The sequence below is a fragment of the Paroedura picta genome, chromosome 1 (genome assembly GCF_049243985.1).
Source record: "Paroedura picta isolate Pp20150507F chromosome 1, Ppicta_v3.0, whole genome shotgun sequence".
Classification (NCBI taxonomy): domain Eukaryota; kingdom Metazoa; phylum Chordata; class Lepidosauria; order Squamata; family Gekkonidae; genus Paroedura; species Paroedura picta.
In genome coordinates this window covers 125,130,082-125,145,777 of record NC_135369.1, presented here as the reverse complement: position 1 = coordinate 125,145,777, position 15,696 = coordinate 125,130,082, and the positions used below count along the sequence as shown (strand labels likewise).

Sequence of the window (15,696 nt, the reverse complement as noted above, 5' to 3'; positions counted from 1 at the left end):
GCACTGATAAAGCTGTTCTGACCAAACAGTAATATCAGGACTCTCTCTTCCTCACCTACCTCACAGGGTGTCTGTTGTGGGGGAGAGGAAAGGGAAGGCAACTGTAAGCTGCTTTGAGGCTCCTTCGGGTAGAGAAAAGCGGCATATAAGAACCAACTCTTCTTCTACATGGAAAGTGGCAATAAATATTCTAAAAAAAAGTAAAACACTGGAATATGACAGCAGCATGTACAAAGCAGAAGAGTTTTTAAAAGAAAAAATTCCTTGGGAGAATATGTTTAAAACCCGGTGAGTACATGTACTATTGTGTGCTTTCTACTCAGCGACACAGAGTCTATCCAGAATACATACAATTACCTTTTGTCTGTCCCTGTTTGCCCATCTCTTCTCTCCTTGTGCATGCTCCTCAGCTCTGCCTTTTAAGAATGCTTCCAACCCTACCCATTAAGCAAGATTTTTGACATGAGTGCTAAAAATCCCTAAAGGTTGTGGCTGGAGCTGCCAGATGAACTTCTTAAGTAGCATTCCACTCTCTTCCTCTTGGACACAGTTTTTGGATGTATGTCTCGACTAAAAGGCACATCATGGAGAGCTACTTAAAAGGGTCCAGCATCTTGAGTAGCACCCTAGTTCTGCCTCTTAGCAGCAACTATGGGAGATAACTCTGTGGGTCATCAGAAGGGTTAAAAAGTAATGGCTGAAGACAAATAGCAGGTGCTACAAAGAATTGTCAAGGCACTATGGCCACTTACAGACTGGATTTGCTGAGGCCTGATCCCAGATACATGTGAATATGTAACTATTTGCAAAAAATACCCAAAAAACAACCATTTGCTACTTTAAAATGTTTGCACTTATTTGACTGGAGGGGAGGAGGAGCTATTCTGAAGGAACTTTAATGTTAATTGAATAAATGTTGATTAATGTTAAAGGACACAGCTTGTTTGCTGTAAGATTGCTTTGAAGTACATTTACAGAATTTATATTACATCAGTTTAAAAGAAAGAAGTGCAATACCACAGAATGCAGTAAGGAAAGTTTAAAGCCTCCTCTCTATTATGCAGATCCCCATGGACTCAAATTGTGATTATTGTGGTTTCAAGAGTTCTGTGAACTCATACTGACTATGTTAATTAACTGTAACTATCAGAATTTATACCCCAGAAGATATTAACTAACATGTTGTAGTGAGAATGCAGAAAGAAAACATGATCAATTAACACCTGAAGAAAAGTACAAGGTTAGAGAACTTCAATCATCCTTCAAATTTTACAGGATGTGTTAGGAGTTATTTCACCCCTTTACATTGTCCCACAGAAACCTCCTGATCTATATGGGTCCTGTGACCTAGGAATAATTTTCTCAAGATCAGAAATGGTGGTTGTGGGACAGGAAGTGGGGCAGTCAGAAAAATTTTGGATCCTTACATCAGCCCTGTAAGGTTCTTATGCTAAATCCAACCAAAGATCTCCACTAAAGTGACATTTCACCAGTCAAAGGATGTCATAGCCATTTACATGTCATTAAAGCATGTGTATAGGAAAAAACAGCCCATTCTCAAATTCAGCCATCAGAAGTATTATATTCATACAGAGACAAATTATATCTTTATCTTTAAAGTGGACAAATTCTAAATGCTATTTTTTATTTTGTGGAAATGAGAATTCCTGATGACTAGATCTTAAAATTATGCAACCTTGATCGGTCATAACTGAAACTCCCCTAGCCACAAACATGAAATCAAGCAAACAATCTTTTTAGCACTCATAATTATGAATGGGCATGAACCAAAAAGAAGTCATGAAATTGCTCCAGTTTGTGCTTCCCAAACTTTTCACAGATTTTTGTCTGATTAGGAGTTTAGCTGGCAGTTATTTTAGGCTGACAGGAGATGGGTGCAAATGCCCTGCTGTTTTCAAAGGAAGGAAAGGGAACCAGTGCAGTAAAATGGCTGCCATGGAGCAGCCCAGCAGATCCCAGGCCCAACTGCACATGGAGCTTGCTCTCCACACAACAGCTGTTTGGTGGGATTGCTAGGTTGTGAGGCTGCACCAAACATCACAGCAGACCTCAAGTCCTATCAGTTGTTTGGCAGGAAGCCATTTTTAGCCTGCTTTTTGACTTCTCCCTGCTTTTAAATGGGGAGAAGCAAACTGGGCTAGCATGAACCGGATCAGTTCATTTGGAGTTGCTGGGTCATTGAGGATTTGGGAACACCATGAACCAAAACAGAATTTTCCGGTCTGTGCTTACTCCTAATCATTAACATAGTTTAGAACTTGCCATTCATTTAGACGTTGTGCAAGTGAGGGAAAAGCCATCCTCCTCTCATCATTGTTGCTTACAAGAAAAAATCCAAACTAAAAACAAGGAATGGAAAAGAAAGCTTTTAAGATTCTATTCATTATAATGATTTCCAACAAATCTGATCTCCCAAGGCTTGCACAGATTTTTTTCTAATTTGTCTAGAATAAGGATCACCCCATAACAATAAGCAGGTGGATAATATACATACCAGAATTTTAAACTCACCATTTCAGTGGTGTGCCTTCATATTCAAACCATATTTCTACAATATCCTCTTGTCTCATAACTTTCTGAAAATGTTTTTTCACCTTGTCTGTTACAAGTGTCAGGTAGCTAACTCTAGGTAAAAGCAACTGTAAAAAAAAGGTTTAAATAGATACATCCAATAAAAAACAGAATATGTAGTTTCAAGTCAAAATATTCGTTAACTTTTAAGCCTTAATTTTTAAATGTAGCACTACTGCCGTTAGAAAACCCAGAAGTTTAATTTAGTCATACTTCATTTATACCCCACCACTTCCCCGAGCAGCTTACATTGCTCTTTTCCATTTTAGCCTCACAACAACCCTGCAAGCTAGGTTAAGCTACACCTCCAAGAGTCACATGTTCATGACATCATCACTAATAAAATAAAGTGCTTGTTAAATTTTTCTGTGTGGTATCTGACTTGAGCAAAACAAGGAAGCATTCATCTCAGCTGTCATAAGGCCTAGCACGCAAAGCAGCAATCCTCCTCAGGGTAAATAATCTGTGTGATTTGGAGATCACTTGTAACTTTGGGAAATCTCCAGGCACCACCAGGAAGTTAGCAAGACATGAGAATATGCGTTCCTAGAGTTGGAACTGGTTGCCAAGGCAAGGGGAAACCTGGGAAGAAAGGAATCCTTGTGCAGGCTGTGAACAGTATAGTAGCTCTCGGCTAGAGGTGCCAGGCTGGGGATACCCTGAAACTACAGCTCATCTCCAGACTAGAGATCATTTTCACTGGAGAAAATGGCTGCTTTGGAGGGTAGGCTCTGTGGCACTGAACACAGTCCTTTCCTTGAATGCCTGAATCCTTTTGCTTGCAAGAGCCATCCCCCAGCCATTTTCTGCCATGGGGGCTCTGGGAAAAAATTCTGAGACGGGGAAAATGGGAGGAACCAATGGGGGGAGTGCAGCAGATTCAGCCCCCCCCCCCATTCCTTTCCATTGTATGTGAATTCAACAAGGTCACCACAGACCAGACAGATGAGCAGAACTGGAGTAACCCCCTCACCCCCTCAGGGCTCTGGAATTTCTACTAGAATTTAGCAGAAGCTTATCTAAAGTAACTGCAACATAAAGAAGTAGACTTTCTGAAATATCAAGATTTGATTTCTAATAATGGCCAGATTAAAAATTGGGATCAGTTGAAACTAGGAGGAGAAAACTTTGATTGGTTTAGTTATGCAAATAACTTCGCTTAAATTCTGAGTTGAAAATTATGGGGTAACCACTTAGAGATATGACAATCTGAAACTGTAATCATACAGGGAAAACCCCACTACAAGGTCAAGTCTTTTATTAAAATCAGAAATGGAAGATGAACAAGTTAAAAATTGCGTGATTAACTGGACGCAGAATTTTGATCACAGCATTTCCTTTGAAGAGTGGGAACAATTATGTGGGAAAAATGGTACAAATGTTTTATAGACTATATGTAACTCCTAAAGGAATTAGAAGAATGTCTAATCAATATGATGGGAAATATTGGGGATGTTATGATTTTATTGGTTCCTTTTATGTGGTGATCATGTGGCTGAGACCCAAAAGTTTTGATAAAAATTAAGTTCCCCTTATATTCCAAATATATGTTATTTTTTCCTGCTAGTCTACCTGTACATGCTAGAGAATTTTTTAAATGCTTTCAGTAGTACAAAGATAGAAACAGCAAGACTTGCCACAATGGTTAAACTCACAAAGTCAGTGAATAGAAGACTTCTGAGCTCAGACAACTGAGAGCACGTGGAGAGAGCTACTGGGGAGAGTTGCTGCTGACCAGGTGAGGCTATTGTTCTGCCTGGGTGAGGTGATTGCTGGGTAATTGTTGGGAGGCTTAAAAAGGGCTGCTCCTCACCAGAGGCGCGAGCCGAAGAGCGAGAGAGACAAAGGGCTCTTGGCCTGGGGTTCTTGGCCGAGCAATTAGAATCAGTAGATTATATTTCCCTAGTACTTGCACTGCCTAGACATTACAATGGACCTCCAGGACACTCATCCCATCATCTGCAGTGAGTGTGACATGATTGCCTTCCTCCCAGAAGACAAGATGGACTACAGCTGCCCCAAGTGTAAGCTGGTAAGACTTTTGGAGGAAAAGATTAGGGGATTAGAAAACAGAATTATTACTCTGACCCAAAGTAAGAAAGGGGAGGAGTTCGTAGTCCAGAGCTCTGCAACATGGAATAAAGAGAATAAAGAGAATACAACCAGTCCTGAAGAGGACAAGGAGATTGACCACAATAGGGAGACTCTGCAGGCAGTTCGGAAAAAGACTGAACGGCGAAGGGCGAGACAGTTCTCGGGGCCTTTGGAGCTCCAGAATAGATTTCAGGCCCTTGCAGAGGAGGTGCAAGGGTCAACAAGGGAAGAGGTCCCAAAACAAACTCTAAGACAAAGGGAAGAGGCCACGGGGACAGAAGGAAATGGAGTTGAGAGAAAAAAAAAGGAGAGTACTGGTAATTGGAGACTCCCTGCTAAGAGGAATGGATCGCCATGTGGCTGGGCCCGACCCCCTAACCCGAGAGGTGTGTTGCTTGCCAGGGGCAAAAATTAAAGATGTTTCAGAAAGGCTGCCCAAACTCCTCAAATCTACGGATCGCTACCCATTTGTGATGGTCCATGTGGGAACGAATGACATGTCCCTGAATACCATAGCTCCTATTAAAAAAGACTATCAAGATCTGGGGAGGAAGCTCAAGCAAATGGGGGCACAAGTGGTATTCTCTTCAATCTTGCCTGTCAAGGGAAGAGGAATGCATCGGGAGAGGAAGATAATGGAGGTGAATCACTGGCTGCGTAGTTGGTGCCGGCAGGAGAGATTTGGTTTCTGGGACCATGGGATAGGCTTTCTTGAGGAAGGCCTACTAGCACCTGATGGACTGCACTTATCGAAACTGGGGAAGAATGTGTTTGGCAGGAACCTGGGGAGATTCATCAGGAGAGCTTTAAACTAAAGCCACTAGGGGAAGGAGACGATCAACATAGGGAGTGTATGGAAGGAAAACGATCGGAGGCAGCCCAACCGGCAAGGCCAGCTCATAGGGAACCAAAAGTAAAAGGATTCAGTTGTCTTTATACTAACGCCCGAAGCATGGGCAATAAAAAGGAAGAGCTGGAACTTCTCATGCTGATGGAAAGGTATGATCTAGTAGGCATCACAGAAACTTGGTGGAATGATTCTCATGACTGGAATGTAATGGTGGATGGATATGAACTGTTCAGAAAAAACAGAATAGATCGAAGAGGTGGAGGAGTGGCACTGTATGTGAGGAAAGGGCTTACCTGTCAGGAAATTCTAGTGAAGGAGAGCATATCTGCAGTGGAAAGCATCTGGGTGAAAATAAGCGAGGGGAAAACAAACAGTGTGGTGGTTGGTGTCTGCTACCGACCACCTGACCAACGAGAGGATGTGGATGCTGCACTTTGTGAGCAGCTTGAGAAAATATCCAAACGGCAGGACCTTGTCATCATGGGTGACTTTAATTTCCCAGATGTGTGCTGGGAAACTAACTCTGCGAAGCGTCCTCAGTCATGCAAGTTTCTGACCTGCCTGGCTGACAATTTCATTTATCAAATGGTAGATGAACCCACAAGAGGTTCAGCCATACTGGACTTAATACTGACCAACAGGCAAGAGTTGGTGGATGAGGTGAAGGAGGTGGGGACCCTAGGGGGAAGTGACCATGTCCTCATAGAATTCCTTTTGAGATGGGGAGCCAAGGAAGCTTGTAGCCAGACGCGGATGTTGGATTTTCGTAGGGCAAACTTTAATAAACTCAGAGACATGATGAGTGTCATACCATGGACGAGAATGCTGGAAGGGAAGGGAGCATGTGAAGGGTGGGCGCTACTCAAACAAGAGCTATTGCATGCTCAATCAATGACTATTCCAGAAAGACGAAAACACTGCAGGAGCTCTAAGAAGCCTATTTGGATGAACAGAGAACTTCAAGAGGAACTAAGAAAGAAAAGGAAAATGTTCAGGAAATGGAGGGAAGGACAGAGCTCTAAAGAAGAGTACCTACAGGTTACTAGGCACTGTAGATCAATCATCAGAAAGGCCAAAGCTGAGAGTGAGCTAAGATTGGCCAGGGAAGCCCATTGTAACAAGAAAAGATTTTTCAGTTATGTGAGGAGCAAACGTAAAGTCAAGGAGGCAATAGGCCCACTGTTGGGTGCAGATGGACAAACTCTAACGAAAGATGCAGAGAAAGCAGAAAGGCTTAGTGCCTATTTTACATCAGTTTTTTCCCACAGGTCAAAGTGTTTAGGCACATCTAGAGATGGCTGTAGCCAAAGGATAGTGTCTGGGTGGCAGGTTAACATGGATAGAGAGGTTGTCGAGAGGCATTTAGCTGCACTGGATGAGTTCAAATCCCCTGGTCCAGATGAAATGCACCCGAGAGTACTCAAAGAACTTTCCAGAGAACTTGCACAGCCCTTGTCCATCATCTTCGGAACCTCTTTAAGGACTGGAGATGTCCCGGAGGACTGGAAAAGAGCAAACGTTATTCCGATCTTCAAAAAAGGGAGGAAGGATGACCCGGGAAACTACAGACCAGTGAGTCTGACCTCTGTTGTGGGGAAGATAATGGAGCAGATATTAAAGGGAGCGATCTGCAAACATCTGGAGGACAATTTGGTGATCCAAGGAAGTCAGCATGGATTTGTCTCCAACAGGTCCTGCCAGACCAACCTGGTTTCCTTTTTTGACCAAGTAACAGGTTTGCTGGATCGGGGAAATTTGGTTGATGTCATTTACTTGGATTTTAGTAAAGCTTTTGACAAGGTTCCCCATGATGTTCTGATGGATAGGTTGAAGGACTGCAATCTGGATTTTCAGATAGTTAGGTGGATAGGGAATTGGTTAGAGAACCGCACTCAAAGAGTTGTTGTCAATGGTGTTTCATCAGACTGGAGAGAGGTGAGTAGTGGGGTACCTCAGGGCTCGGTGCTCGGCCCGGTACTTTTTAACATATTTATTAATGATCTAGATGAGGGGGTGGAGGGACTACTCATCAAGTTTGCAGATGACACCAAATTGGGAGGACTGGCAAATACTCCGGAAGATAGAGACAGAGTTCAACGAGATCTGAACACAATGGAAAAATGGGCAAATGAGAACAAGATGCAATTTAATAAAGATAAGTGTAAAGTTCTGCATCTGGGTCAGAAAAATGAAAAGCATGCCTACTGGATGGGGGATACGCTTCTAGGTAGCACTGTGTGTGAACGAGACCTTGGGGTACTTGTGGATTGTAAACTAAACATGAGCAGGCGGTGTGTTGCAGCGGTAAAAAAGGCAAATGCCATTTTGGGCTGTATCAACAGAGGCATCACATCAAAATCACAAGATGTCATAGTCCCATTGTATACGGCACTGGTCAGACCACACCTGGAGTACTGTGTGCAGTTCTGGAGGCCTCACTTCAAGAAGGACGTAGATAAAATTGAAAGGGTACAGAGGAGAGCGACGAAGATGATCTGGGGCCAAGGGACCAAGCCCTATGAAGATAGGTTGAGAGACTTGGGAATGTTCAGCCTGGAGAAAAGGAGGTTGAGAGGGGACATGATAGCCCTCTTTAAGTATTTGAAAGGTTGTCACTTGGAGGAGGGCAGGATGCTGTTTCTGCTGGCTGCAGAGGAGAGGACACGCAGTAATGGGTTTAAACTTCAAGTACAACGATATAGGCTAGATATCAGGAAAAAGTTTTTCACAGTCAGAGTAGTTCAGCAGTGGAATAGGCTGCCTAAGGAGGTGGTGAGCTCCCCCTCACTGGAAGTCTTCAAGCAAAGGTTGGATACACACTTTTCTTGGATGCTTTAGGATGCTTAGGGCTAATCCTGCGTTGAGCAGGGGGTTGGACTAGATGGCCTGTATGGCCCCTTCCAACTCTATGATTCTATGATTCTATGGAAGAATTCTTTGATCACTGGAAATATTATCTTGAATACCTGAATAAGAAGCTTCAACTGTAATTTCTTTTGTTATACTAGATAACTGTTTGGGAGAGAGCTATATTGTGTGATCAACTCTCTTTTCTATTCTATTCTTTAAACTATAATAAAAATATACAAACAGGGCTCTGGAGTAACCCTGTGGTTACTACTACCCCTGGCTGAGAATGACTGACTTAAACAGAGCAATCATGTTCCCTCTCAACCTCTTCTCCCAACATTCTCAGCCTTTCCTCACAAGATTCGCCCCCCCCCCCCCCAGTCCCCAGATCATCCTTGTTGTTCTCTTCTGCAGCCTCTGAAATTTTGTCTACATTCTTTCTGAAGTGAGGCTTCCAGAACTGCACACAGTACTCCAGGTGTGGTCTGACCAATGCAGTATACAGTGCGGCTATATCTTGCGACTTTTACGTGATGTCTCTGTTGAAACAGCCCAACTGCATTTTGTCTCTTTACCACGACATTACACTGTCCACTCATATTTAGCTTACGGTACACAAGTACCCCCAAGATCTCATTCGCACATACTGCTCCCCAAAAGTGTATCTCTCATCCAGAAGGCATGCTTTTCATTTTTGTGACCCTGATGCAGAACTCTGCACTTATCCACGTTGAATTGCATCTTGTTTTCATTTGCCCACTTTTCCAGCATGTTCTATCTCAGAACCCTCTGTCACTTGAGAAAGACACTCTACTAGAAGGGCATTTTGAGTCATCAGCAACACATTATGCAGATGCTGGAAAATGCACTAGTACCCCTTTTGTTAGAACGAAGATATGTCACAAAGTCGAATTTGCATACACAGGAAATATTGTGCAACATTTTTATAATACCTACATAGTAAGGTTCAGCTTCTCTTTCAGTGGTCTCATCTTGATATAGAGTAAAACAGGTTGGTATTCGCCCAAACCACACTTTTCTAAGTATATCTTTGTCATCTGTCATTCTTCCAAGAAATACAGAAGCACATGTAGCCTACTCCTTCAAAAAAATACCCTGCAAATAAAATATAACTGGTTAGTTTTTAGAGTCACAAAGTTATTTATTATAACTATTACTAGCTTCAAAGCCCGTTCCTAAGAACAGCCAGGCAACTTAAGGTGGCTTTGGGCCGCAGCTTGCAGCTGGATCAAGTGGGGCAGGCAGGGGCTGGCTAGCTCGTTAGCAGGGTCGGGACAGAGCTCCTTAGCAGGCAGTCAGCAGGCCCTGCTTAGCAGGCCAAGAGGCCCTTGTTAGCAAGCCTTCCACTACAACACTTTGCCTGGGCCCTCTTACCTTACCTGCTGCTGGCTCCAGGCATTGAGGCTCGTCTGAGAGCAAAGAGGCTAGAGTCCAGGGACGGAGGGCGGGAGCTGTAGGGGTAGGGCCAATCAGCTGGCTGTACCCTGATTGACCCTATTCCAACTTGGACAGCCGAACACGTCCCACCCCTAGCCTGTTTCACAAATATATAGAGGAACGATGGATAAGGATTATAGTTATTTATAGTCTACCTCTCTCACTGAGGTAGATTATACAGTGCAAGCCAATGCAATCAGTAGGATAGCACATCTAATAAGCAATGTTATAGAACTAGGAAAGATATGAAGATCATGTTACACATTTAGCATGCTTGCACAGGACAATAATGAAGCTGTCACCTCTTTTTGTTTAGAAGAAGAGTTGGTTCTTATATGCTGATTTCTCTACCCAAAGAAGCCTCAAAGCAGCTTACAGTCGCCTTCCCTTTCCTCTCCCCACAACAGACACCCTGTGAGGTAGGTGGGGCTGAGAGAGCCCTGATATCACTGCTCAGTCAGAAAAGCTTTATCAGTGCTGTGGTGATCCAGCTGGTTGCATGTGGGGGAGGGCAGAATAAAACCCAGCTCACCATATTAGAAGTCCGTACTCCTAACCACTACACCAAGCTGGCTCTCTACACTAAGCTGGTGGAATGAGCTCCTAAATGAACTGAAGGCCCGGTTGGGGCTGTCTCAGTTCCGTAGGGCATGTTAAACAGAGCTCTTCCACAAGGCATTTGGTTAGGGCTAGGGCTAGAAGATTTCTGGGTCTCCCCTTTCCCCTTTTCTTTTTACTTGTGATGATAGGCCACCTATGACATCATTCATTTTCCTGATACACAGGATCTGATAGGGGATGGGGGAGGGAAAGATTGTTGTCTGATATTGTGGGTTATGTTTTTAATTTGAGGATTCGTATATATATCCGTGTTATTTTGTATCTTGTAAACTGTAAGCTGCCGTGAGCCAGCCATGGCAAAAAGCAACAGCCAATAAATTAAACAATAAAAATTTTAAAAAACGTTTAACACATTTAAAAATATACAAGTCATGGTTTACAATCTTTCAAAAATATATAAAACATTAATTAACTCCGACCCATTCAGAAAACCCTTCCAGGGCTGATAGGCAACCCCAGGATTTCACGAAATTCTGGTTAAGAAAGCCTGCTAAAGAGAATCAGAAAGATAGATGTCAGCAGTGGACCCCAACCTTTTTATCACCGGGGACCGGTCAACGCTTGACAATTTTACTAAGGCCCGGGGGGGGGGTAGTCTTTTGCCAAGAGCTGCCGCGGCCTGAGCTCCTACTCCACTTGCTTTCCAGCCGGCGCCCCTGACTTTCTGCCACCCACTGGGGGGCACTGCCAGCACCAGCTGGGCAGTGCCACACAGAGGGGGAGCCCCAGCCATGGCGGCCGCTGGAGAGCACCAAAGGTGAGCCAGTGGCAGAGTGGCAGCGCAGCCTCCAAGGCAGCAGTTGGGGAGGAGGATGAGGAGGAGCCGCGGCCCGATACCAACTGATCTACGGACCGGTACTGGTCCCCAGACCAGGGGTTGGGGACCACTGGATGTCAGGATCCTATACATCCTTCCTTACTACTAGTCTGGTACTATCTCCTCTGAGGCATAGATTATTCTGCTAAGTGAATCTTGCTTCTGGCTGCCTCCATTTGGCACCCTGAGGGCAGGAATTGCCATCTCTATCCACTCTGGTGAGACTAGATTAGAATCCTGTCTCTTTCCTCATCTTCTGGAATGGAATTTATTACACTAAAGGCCTCAAAGTAGTTTAACAAGGAGGCTCCATATGTGGCTTTCTTCTTAGCAGCACACCAAATCAGATAGATTTGGCTGCATTATGCGCCTTTGAGCACTCTACTAACCTGTGCATTCAAGGAAGACTTCTCACCTTTTATGGCTTTGACATTCTTTGAAAAAACTATTATGGCCTCCCATGGATTTGTTCATCCAGTTACTCATCTTTATAGATAATATCTGAGAAACTGTTCAAAATGGTTTCAAATAAAAGCCAACTCAGGAAGGGATTTTAATCTCAATTATTTTAACTCTCATTTTCAATTTCCTTTTAATAAGATTCATTTTTAATTTTAGCAGTCTTGTGGCATGCTTCTCATTATTTCTTCCAGAGAAAAAAATTATTTGGATTTGAAGCACCCCTACTGCTATAAATCAAATGCAACAAAAATGTATTTTAAAACGAAATAGCCCGAAAGTACGCAAGGATGTGATTTCAACAACAAAATATGGGATGCTAATTTAAGAAGTGTTCTGGTTTACAAAAGAATACCAACAGAGGAGCTGGGATAAGGAAAGGACAAGGAGCTGAACTTGTGTTATAATCCTCAAGCACAGCCCTACTGAGGAGGCAGAAAGCAGCAATTTTATCCTCATGTCCCTCCTCACTCCAGCAGTGGTACCTAAATTCTGGTCCTCCCTACGGTCTTCCAACCACAGGAATAATCTTTCCCAAAATAATCTTTCTGGGTCAGAAAGCTACAGCAATGAAAAAGAATGCTGGAAAACAGCATCCACCTTTGCTACATGGATAGAAGGATACTGCCCAGTAATTCAAGACTAGCAAGACCCCAGGCATCAAGCAGACTATAGATGACAGAGGCTGTAGCGAGCTGATGCTTCAAAATATTTTTTTTTAACTTCATGAATACTTTTTTTCTAAGCCTAGCTAGTAAGGCAACAAGCAAGCTGTCTCATTCCCAGTATTCTTGAGTCTGGGAGTTCAGTTTAAGACCAGGAGAGAGAAGAAGAAAGAAGGGGGGATGGGTTAGGGGAGGATATAAAACGCTACACTGGGCATGGGTTCCTATTAGCACTATACTGCACAGCCACTTCAAATTACAGATTAAGGGTTTTCTAACCCTGAAATCCTAAAAGAGTACACCTTACTAAGATCACTGACATCCCTGACTTCAAAGGGCAAGCCCTGCTTCGCGTAGCAAAGGAAAGGTATATGCGCTAGAGGGATGTTGCTCCCCCGCGAGCTCACTCAGAGGCTACCTCACAGGGAGAATCATCCAGACGAGTCGGGTAGTGCTATATCACAGGGAGAGTCATCCTGATCACTGACAAGTCGGGGCGGCGACAGCTACGGCAGAACGCGAGTTCTTGGACATAAGGGCAACCCAGCAAACCCCCAAACGGAAGGGCAGGAGGGAGTCAGGCTGGGGTGGGGGAAGCACTTCCACTGCTCTGCAGAAAACACCCCCCCCCCCCCGGTATCTCTGGCGGCAGAGTCGTCGCGAGGTTCCCCGCGGGGTTCTCCGTGCACCGAAGTTAGACGAGGCGCCAGACCGCCCTCGACTGTCGTCACACGCTCCGCTTCCCGGGGGGCACCGAGGCTGGGGCTGCGAGCGAGTCGGCCGCTCCTTGCCCGGCCTGGAGGCTCAACAGGAGGGAGGGGGGGAGGGGGCGCTGGCTCCCCGTCGGCCCCCAGCCAGCCAGCCAGAGCAGCCCACGCGCTTCCCAGCGGCCGTCGCCTCCGCAGGCCCGGGAGGGGGAGGGGACGAGGGGCGCCGCCGTTACCTGACCATCCGTTTCCTTCCCAGCTGGGCCGAGCCCGGCCACAGGTCAGCTGCGCGCAGACTCTGTTCTCCCTCTGCCCCGCCTCCCGCCAGGAAAACACCCGGCCATGCAGCAGAGGATCCGGCCCCGCTCGCAACTTTTCTCCGCGGTCTCTAAGGTGGGGCCCGGCGCTTCTCCCCTCTCCCCGCTCCCAAAATCCGATTCCTTCTTCCGCGCGGAGGGAGGGAGGGAGGGAGGCAAACGTTCGGGACAGCCAACTACCCTAACCAACCGTTTTCTGCGTCGGTTTCCCCCAACCCGGAAGTAGCGGCGGGGATTGGCTGTAGAGGCGGGAAGAAAAGTGACGTCACGCAGAATCCCCCGCGGAGTGGCTGTGGCGAAGGCTTCGTCCAGGGGCGGCAGCCGCAAGAGAGCGAGGGACAGGGTGGGGAGGAGGCCAAGGGGCTGGGCACCTGCTGTTTTCCTAATCTCTTTTTTCTTTAAAACAAAAAAACAATATCAAGACGATACAAAAGGGGGGAAAAAGGATTATACAACGGACCATCCACATCAAAAACCACTGCACACTCTGGCTGTAGAGAAAAGGAAAAACAAGCATCCCCATCATCACAACCTCCAAGACATCCTCCATAAAATACAGCAAATGCCTCCTCAAATACTTCACACTGATGCATTCTGAGTTCCTCTTTAAATCTCATCAATCAATCTTTGTGAGAATCCGATCAGGAAAAGATCTCCGATGGCCCCTCAGCAGAGCCGAGGGCCTTCTCTCTGGCCTCACTTGCTGTGCTGTGTTCTTTCGTCATGTTGAGAGTACTGAACTGAAGGAGCCCAAATTCCCTGGTCAAAATGCAGAGTTCAGCAAGGTGATAGAATACCAGAAAGATCTTCCAAAATATCTTCATGATGCAGCAGGCAGATTGTGATGGCCAAGTATTCCCCCATAAGATAAACCTGCAACAATGATGACTGTAAAGTGGTGAAAGATATCTTCATAGGCTGAATTCTCTTCCTGAATCTGCACTGAAGCCACTGCAAATTCTTCACTGAAGAAAGTCATCCACACTACTCTGCATCTCCTTGCAACTGTTCAGTAAAGACTATGACCACTCAGTTACATCTAGATGCGGGGGGGGGGGGGGACACATGCATTCTATCACTATATAATTCTTACAATCACCACCTAGTCCGCATTACATATCTTCATTTCTAGACACTGGCAACTTACCAAAGTTCAAAAGGAAATTTCATGTATTTCACAATCAAAAATAAATGGTATTTTGTTAACAGTCCACTTCCTTATATTCAAAATTCATTCTGCTTCTGTATTGCAATATATTTATATATTCAAAAATTGTTTCTCATTCTTAAGTTTTCTTCTGCTTATATCATAAACACTCTCATCTCTCCTCGAATTTCAAAGTTGATCTGTTCACCAAATAAGTTGCTAATTTCACATTTGCTGCAAGTTATTTTCCCATTCTAAACTTGGACAGACATCTGATTTCAATGTTGCTGTTTATGTGGTTTCAGGGATTGTCACCATATATTCAAATATCTCTTCCAAAACTGGTAATTTGTTAGACAATATTCCTAATAGCATAGATTTATAGGGAATCTACATTTCAATATATTATGTATTTCTAAAAAAAATTTCTTTTTTACACATCCACCACTTATGGTAAAAGGTTCCACTATATCTTGATATTTCCAATATTTTCCTTTGTACTTTTTATCAACTTTCTTAATATCCTTTGGCATAATATACCATCTGAGAAATATTTTATACCAATAAAACTGTCTATGTTAGTGACTAACATAGAGAATTTTATTTTTTGTGAACTACAACTGAATTTGAGGAGACTGATCGGATGTTTTAGCAAAGAATGATCATACGGCTATATTTGGATTTATGTTGTAACACAATTTACTAATTTAACTTATTTTACCAATTTAACAGGATTAACTTTTGTTTATATATTCCCCCTGTCATGATGGTCAGTTTATAGTCTGTGGAAGAGTGCTTGCACTCGGAAGTTCACACCTTGAATAAATCTTTGTTGGTCTTAAAGTTGCCATTGGACTCGAATTTTGTTTTATTATGCTGCTTCAGACCAACACGGCTACCCACTTGAATCTATGTGGAAATCAAGAGATACACTAAAGCCATATGGGGTCAGAAGCAGTGGGGGGGGGGGACGACGACAATGCAGAAAAGCCCTTTATCTCATTAATGATGACATTATCTCATCTATTTGTCTCTGCCCCATAACAATCTATACTTCTATCTATATCTATTTTTCTTTGTTCTCTACATCACCATGCATTACTGCAGCTTTATCTCTAC

The 15,696-nt window shown here is 44.1% G+C and overlaps 1 protein-coding gene and 1 long non-coding RNA gene across 4 annotated transcripts in view; one reads left to right on the top strand and one right to left on the bottom strand.

Moving 5' to 3' along the window:
- The window catches only part of ATG5 (autophagy related 5), a 52,538-nt gene extending 38,812 nt beyond the window's left edge, over positions 1–13,726 (bottom strand). Inside the window, exons 1-3 of one of the 3 annotated variants that reach the window (XM_077302958.1) lie at positions 13,621–13,726; positions 9,344–9,502; positions 2,533–2,660 (exon numbers count right to left, since the gene is read on the bottom strand). In XM_077302958.1, coding sequence (XP_077159073.1) covers positions 2,533–2,660; positions 9,344–9,451 — 236 coding nt within the window. In that variant the 5' untranslated portion in view covers positions 9,452–9,502; positions 13,621–13,726. Of the gene's footprint in view, positions 1–2,532; positions 2,661–9,343; positions 9,503–12,824; positions 12,972–13,349; positions 13,575–13,620 lie in introns of those variants that run through there. The other 2 variants (XM_077302949.1, XM_077302965.1) reach the window with 2 other exon arrangements.
- On the top strand, positions 13,370–15,425 carry LOC143820328 (uncharacterized). Its single transcript, XR_013225310.1, has 2 exons — positions 13,370–13,506; positions 13,853–15,425. It is a non-coding gene; the product is annotated as an uncharacterized LOC143820328 (long non-coding RNA).
- The last annotated feature ends 271 nt before the right edge of the window (positions 15,426–15,696 follow it).